Source organism: Melanostigma gelatinosum (assembly GCF_949748355.1).
Source record: "Melanostigma gelatinosum genome assembly, chromosome: 1".
NCBI classification, from domain to species: Eukaryota; Metazoa; Chordata; class Actinopteri; order Perciformes; family Zoarcidae; genus Melanostigma; species Melanostigma gelatinosum.
In genome coordinates this window covers 743,232-750,731 of record NC_136634.1, presented here as the reverse complement: position 1 = coordinate 750,731, position 7,500 = coordinate 743,232, and the positions used below count along the sequence as shown (strand labels likewise).

The following is a 7,500-nucleotide window of genomic DNA, read 5'->3' as shown; positions in this document are numbered from 1 at the left end:
GTGTCGGTGTAACAACAGCAATCGTGTCGGTGTAACAACAGCAGACGTCTCAGTGTAACAACAGCAGACGTCTCAGTGTAACAGCAGCAAACATGTCGGTGTAACAACAGCAGACGTCTCAGTGTAACAACAGCAAACGTGTCGGTGTAACAACAGCAGTCGTGTGGGTGTAACAACAGCAGACGTCTCGGTGTAACAACAGCAGACGTCTCGGTGTAACAGCAGCAAACGTGTCGGTGTAAAAACAGCAGTCGTGTCAGTGTAACAACAGCAGTCGTGTCGCTGTAACAACAGCAGTCGTGTCGGTGTAACAGCAGTCGTGTCGGTGTAACAACAGCAGTCGTGTCGGTGTAACAGCAGACGTGTCGGTGTAACGGCAGCAGACGTGTCGGTGTAACGGCAGCAGTCGTGTCGGTGTAACGGCAGCAGTCGTGTCGGTGTAACGGCAGCAGTCGTGTCGGTGTAACGGCAGCAGTCGTGTCGGTGTAACGGCAGCAGTCGTGTCGGTGTAACGGCAGCAGTCGTGTCGGTGTAACGGCAGCAGTCGTGTCGGTGTAACGGCTGCAGTCGTGTCTGTGTAACGGCTGCAGTCGTGTCTGTGTAACGGCTGCAGTCGTGTCGGTGTAACGGCTGCAGTCGTGTCTGTGTAACGGCTGCAGTCGTGTCTGTGTAACGGCTGCAGTCGTGTCGGTGTAACGGCTGCAGTCGTGTCGGTGTAACAACAACAGCAGTCGTGTCGGTGTAACAGCAGTCGTGTCGGTGTAACAGCTGCAGTCGTGTCGGTGTAACGGCTGCAGTCGTGTCGGTGTAACGGCTGCAGTCGTGTCGGTGTAACGGCTGCAGTCGTGTCGGTGTAACAGCAGTCGTGTCGGTGTAACAGCTGCAGTCGTGTCGGTGTAACGGCTGCAGTCGTGTCTGTGTAACGGCTGCAGTCGTGTCGGTGTAACGGCTGCAGTCGTGTCGGTGTAACGGCTGCAGTCGTGTCGGTGTAACAGCAGTCGTGTCGGTGTAACAGCTGCAGTCGTGTCGGTGTAACAGTACCACAGATCCACATCTGCTGTGGTTTTGTCTCAGGTGCAGGCCACCACCACCACCACAGCCCAGCCAATCAAAGTTCCTCAGTTTGTCCCTCCTCCTAGACTGACGCCTCGACCCACCTTTCAGCCACAGGTGCGTCCCTAAAAGACCCGCCTCCAACCCTAACATCCTCAGATCAGTGTGTGTGGCCCACCTGAGGTGACTTGCTCACTCTCCAGCAGAGGGCAGCAAAGCAAACACTCGTGCCTTGCTCCGTGGCACTAAAACATTGTTTGCTCTGTGCTGCCTCTACTCTTCTCCTCTCTTTGTGCTTTTATAATTTTCCAACTGACCTGTGAACGGGATGTTTTGAAGGTTTCCTGCCTGTGGCTGTGTGTGAGTGTGTTTTTACCTTTTGTGGTGAGAGCTTGTTTTTCCTGCAGCTTCTTGGTATTGTGTGTTCCTGGCTGTTGTTGTGTTTTAACCCTTTAAATGGAAACATGTTGTTTACCTGTGGTGAGTAATGTCACTGTGAGCACCTGTAGTCGTCTAATACTGTTAGTAGAGAGAGATGCCCTGAGATGTAAATACTAATGCGATACAGAAACATATGTTGTGGTTCATAAGTGACCACAAATATAAAGGGAGGAAGCTCTATTTTACCATTTTTAGATCATGCCCAGTCCAGTCCAAAAGTCAACATTAAATTTAAAAAAGATAGATGTTATCATTTCCAGAATTCACATGTTTTTATCTGACTAAATATTCTGCTTCAATCTGTATTTGTTGGCGTTTAGCCTTTCAGAAACAGTTTGCGCTCCTGCATTCACCGTGTTAATGGATAGGTCAAGCAGCTCTAACAGCACCATTAATTACATTTATGTAACAGCAATAAATCAGATGTATTCCAGCATATTGTTCATCATCATCAGGACGGTTAGAAGCAATAGTACGAGTAAGAATCAGTTCTGTCGACCTGATCTCTCTCATATATATATAGTGTGTGTGTGTGTGTGTGTGTGTGTGTGTGTGTGTGTGTGTGTGTGTGTGTGTGTGTGTGTGTGTGTGTGTGTGTGTGTGTGTGTGTGTGTGTGTGTGTGTGTGTGTGTGTGTGTGTGTGTGTGTGTTAGGGGCGTAACAGATCACAAACCTTATGGTTCGGTTCCGATCACTGTTCTTGAGTCACGGTTCCGATCAGTCAAATATAACTTTGCTTTCCATTTATTAATTAAAGAACTTCAAGAACACTTAAAGAAAAGAACTTTGGGCTATAGTCTTACATAAAAACAAAGATATTGAAGATGTCCAATTTGAAACAAAATTAAATAAAAATAAAACATTCAAGAATCCTCAATTCTGTTAAGTTTAAGGCAACATGAGGTATGTTGATGCCCTCGTTCTCTGATCAATGTTGACTGTCAGGTTATGTCTTTCAAATACACAATAATGTTACATGACTGTGAAATGGTCTACAACTTTACATTTGTTTTCAAAAAGATGAGAATATCTCCACAGTCTGGGGAGAGGGTCGACCTTTCTGTGGTGATGTTGCTATTGGGCCCGTCTAGCTTCACTCTGCTGCTTCTGTCAGCACCTGCTCCAGGTGTGTGTCTGTGTGACTCTCTCAGAGGGGGCGTGTCTACAGCACCTGTCTGTGTGACTCTCAGAGGGGGCGTGTCTACAGCACCTGTCTGTGTGACTCTCTCAGAGGGGGCGTGTCTCCAGCACCTGTCTGTGTGACTCTCAGAGGGGGCGTGTCTACAGCACCTGTCTGTGTGACTCTCTCAGAGGGGGCGTGTCTACAGCACCTGTCTGTGTGACTCTCAGTGGGGGCGTGTCTACAGCACCTGTCTGTGTGACTCTCAGTGGGGGCGTGTCTACAGCACCTGTCTGAGTGACTCTCTCAGAGGGGGCGTGTCTTCAGCACCTGTCTGTCATTTCCTCGATTCCGGTTCAACCGGTTTCAACCGGAAGCGATCCTCGTGATCCTCCCCCAAGACCCGTTTGAGAGGAGAACTTTGAGGAGAACCTTCAGGCCAAAGAGCTGATATCAGATCAGCCTCACAATCAGACAGCAGACTAGCAGGAAAGGGAAGCAGCACATGAAGCTTCTCCACTAGCTGAACACCAGACAGGTTAGCTAGCTAGCTGCATGACGTCATGCTAAATAGTTATAAATACATCATCATATATACGTGTGTGTTTTATATTATCGTGAATATTATTATATGATATATATATATTATTATATTATACTGAGACTATAATAAGATGTCCTGACGTGTTTATCAAAGTGTTATTTCTGCTTTTTTCATGTTGGAATACATTTTTTATATTTAACTGTAAAGTAGTAATATGTGTTTGATACCTTCATGTTTCTGCATTAAATCATTCTGGGATGTTTGCTGACATTGATTGATGTGTACAGCCCTACAGAGAACATGTTCCACCAGCCGACTGAGAAGAAGTATAATCAGTGATAGTAGTAGTATAATCAGTGATAGTAGTATAACTGGTAAAATCAGTGCCAGTAGTAGTAATAGTATAATCAGTGATAGTAGTAGTACTAGTATAATCAGTGAAAGTAGTAGTACTAGTATAATCAGTGATAGTAGTAGTAGTAGTATAATCAGTGATAGTAGTAGTATAATCAGTGATAGTAGTAGTATCATCAGTGATAGTAGTAGTATAATCAGTGATAGTAGTAGTATCATCAGTGATAGTAGTAGTATCATCAGTGACAGTAGCAGTAGTATAATCAGTGATAGTAGTAGTACTAGTATAATTAGTGATAGTAGTAGTTGTAGTATAATTAGTGATAGTAGTAGTTGTAGTATAATTAGTGATAGTAGTAGTTGTAGTATAATCAGTGATAGTAGTAGTTGTAGTATAATCAGTGATAGTAGTAGTATAATCAGTGATAGTAGTAGTATAATCAGTGATAGTAGTAGTATAATCAGTGATAGTCGTAAGGCAAGGCAAGGCAAGTTTATTTGTATAGCACATTTCAACAACAAGGTAATTCAAAGTGCTTCACATGAAACCATTAAAAGCATGAAGGCAAAAGTAAAGGAAATTTAAAACATACATTGAAAGAATAATCGATGTCTCCCTGAGACATTACGCTGCACGCAATCAACCATACACTGCCGCAATTCTGCAATTACTCGCACACAAACCACGTCTGGAAAAGATCTCTGCCTTGTAGTATAATCCGTGATAGTAATAGTACTAGTATAATCAGTGACAGTAGTAGTATAATCAGTGATAGTAGTAGTAGTAGTATAATCAGTGACAGTAGTAGTATAATCAGTGATAGTAATAGTACTAGTATAATCAGTGACAGTAGTAGTATAATCAGTGATAGTAGTAGTAGTAGTATAATCAGTGACAGTAGTAGTATAATCAGTGATAGTAGTAATACTAGTATAATCAGTGATAGTAGTAGTACTCGTATAATCAGTGATAGTAGTATAACTAGTATAATCAGTGATAGTAGTAGTACTAGTATAATCAGTGATAGTAGTAGTACTAGTATAATCAGTGACAGTAGTAGTACTAGTATAATAGTAGTAGTACTGGTATAATCAGTGATAGTAGTAGTACCAGTATAATCAGTGATAGTAGTAGTACTAGTATAATAGTAGTAGTACTGGTATAATCAGTGATAGTAGTAGTACTAGTATAATCAGTGATAGTAGTAGTAGTAGTATAATCAGTGATAGTAGTAGTAGTATAATCAGTGATAGTAGTAGTAGTATAATCAGTGATAGTAGTAGTACTAGTATAATCAGTGACAGTAGTAGTACTAGTATAATAGTAGTAGTACTGGTATAATCAGTGATAGTAGTAGTACCAGTATAATCAGTGATAGTAGTAGTACTAGTATAATCAGTGATAGTAGTAGTAGTAGTATAATCAGTGATAGTAGTAGTAGTATAATCAGTGATAGTAGTAGTAGTATAATCAGTGATAGTAGTAGTAGTATAATCAGTGATAGTAGTAGTATAATCAGTGATAGTAGTAGTATAATCAGTGATAGTAGTAGTACTAGTATAATCAGTGATAGTAGTACTAGTATAATCAGTGATAGTAGTAGTACTAGTATAATCAGTGATAGTAGTAGTACTAGTATAATCAGTGATAGTAGTAGTACTAGTATAATCAGTGACAGTAGTAGTACTAGTATAATCAGTGACAGTAGTAGTACTAGTATAATCAGTGATAGTAGTAGTACTGGTATAATCAGTGATAGTAGTAGTACTAGTATAATCAGTGATAGTAGTAGTACTAGTGTAATCAGTGATAGTAGTAGTAGTAGTATAATCAGTGATAGTAGTCGTATAATCAGTGATAGTAGTAGTATAATCAGTGATAGTAGTAGTATAATCAGTGACAGTAGTAGTAGTAGTATAATCAGTGATAGTAGTAGTACTAGTATAATCAGTGATAGTAGTAGTATAATCAGTGATCGTAGTAGTAGTAGTATAATCAGTGATAGTAGTAGTATAATCAGTGATAGTAGTAGTATTACTTGTACAGCAGAGCTCCACAGTGGCGTTACCCAGCAGTGTCGGCTCATTCTAGGTGTCCCTTTCTGATTGGCTGTCTGTTGTCTCCAGGTCAGGCCAAAGCCGGCCACACCCACCAACGTCCACATCGCCCCGGCCCCCCCCCCGCCCATGATGGCGGCCCCCCAGCTGCTCCAGAGGCCCGTCATGTTGGCCACCAAGCTGTCGTCCTCGCTGCCCTCGGCAGCCCCGATCCACCAGGTCCGCATCGTTAACGGCCAGTCGTTAACCGGCAAGACCGGGTCCGCCCCGCTGACGGGCATCGTCATCACCACGCCGGTGTCCGCCAACGCCGCCCGCCTCACCAGCACCGCCGCCGGGACGCTCGGCCTCACCCCCATCCTCACCCCGACTACCGCCAAGCCCATCCAGATCAGCAGCCTGATCGCCGAGCCCAAGGTAGGATCACAGGGACCAACTGACCAATCAAAGAGGTAGCAGGTGAAGCTGCTCTGGTTCTGACAGGAATCCTCTTTTTACAGCACTTTACATCCAATCAGGTGTTTGGTGGTGATTAAGTGAGAGAGGAGAGGAGAGCAGAGGGGAGGAGAGAGGAGGGGAGAGGGGGGAGGAGAGGAGAGGATCATATTTTTAATGATTGATGTCATCATAACTGTTGTTCTGCACTAAAGACATGTTCTAGTTCTCTCTACTTCTAGTCATGATGGTTCTGTTCGAGGAGCAGGACTTTTATTTTGAAAATCAAGACCACAGAAGAAAAAACAATGCCCTTTGTGAGTTAACGTCACTTTATGTTTCTTCTTCTCCTCTCAGCAGACTGTTAAATCAGGAGGAGCAGAGCAGAAGGTTGTCGTTAGCATCTCCTCCTCCTCCTCCACTCCGCTGTCTCATCCTCCTCCCAGACCCAAGAAGGAGGAGAACCCAGAGGTCTGTACTGGTGACTAAAGCTTAGTTTGTAGTGTCTCTGAGTGTCTCCGGGTGTCTCCGAGTGTCTCTGAATGTCTCAGTGTCCCTGAATGTCTCCGAGTGTCCCTGAATGTCTCCGAGTGTCTCTGAATGTCTCAGAGTGTCTCAGAGTGTCTCAGAGTGTCTCTGAATGTCTCAGAATGTCTCAGAGTGTCTCTGAATGTCTCAGAGTGTCCCTCAATGTCTCTGAGTGTCTCAGTGTCTCAGAGTGTCTCTGAATGTCTCAGTGTCTCAGAGTGTCTCTGAATGTCTCAGAGTGTCCCTCAATGTCTCCGAGTGTCTCTGAGTGTTCCTGAATGTCTCCGAGTGTCTCTGAATATATCTGAGTGTCCCTGAGTGTCCCTGAATGTCTCAGAGTGTCTCAGAGTGTCCCTGAGTGTCACTGAGTGTCTCTGAATGTCTCAGAGTGTCCCTGAATGTCTCAGAGTTTCTCAGAGTGTCCCGGAATGTCTCAGAATGTCTCCGAGTGTCCCGGAATGTCTCAGAATGTCTCCGAGTGTCTCCGAGTGTCTCCGAGTGTCCCTGAATGTCTCAGAGTGTCCCTGAATGTCTCAGAGTGTCTCCGAGTCTCTGAGTGTCTCTGAATGTCTCAGAGTGTCTCTGAATGTCTCAGTGTCCCTGAATGTCTCCGAGTGTCTCAGTGTCCCCGAATGTCTCTGAGTGTCTCAGAGTGTCTCCGAATGTCTCCGAGTGTCTCCGAATGTCTCAGAGTGTCTCTGAATGTCTCCGAGTGTCCCCGAGTGTCTCTGAATCTCTCAGAGTGTCCCTAAATGTCTCTGAGTGTCTCCGAGTATCTCTGAATGTCTCAGTGTCCCTGAATGTCTCCGAGTGTCTCCGAGTGTCTCCGAGTGTCTCTGAATGTCTCAGAGTGTCCCTGAATGTCTCAGTGTCTCCGAGTGTCTCTGAATGTCTCTGAATGTCTCAGAGTGTCCCTGAGTGTCTCTGAATGTCTCCGAGTGTCCCTGAATGTCTCCGAGTGTCTCTG

At 44.3% G+C, this 7,500-nt stretch overlaps 1 protein-coding gene across 1 annotated transcript in view; it reads left to right on the top strand.

Annotated features, from left to right (window-relative positions):
* phf21ab (PHD finger protein 21Ab) overlaps positions 1 to 7,500 on the top strand; it is an 89,417-nt gene that overhangs the window by 67,078 nt on the left and 14,839 nt on the right. The window contains exons 9-11 of the mRNA XM_079271956.1: positions 1,075 to 1,170; positions 5,640 to 5,987; positions 6,363 to 6,476. Coding sequence (XP_079128082.1) covers positions 1,075 to 1,170; positions 5,640 to 5,987; positions 6,363 to 6,476 — 558 coding nt within the window. The remainder of the gene's footprint in view (positions 1 to 1,074; positions 1,171 to 5,639; positions 5,988 to 6,362; positions 6,477 to 7,500) is intronic.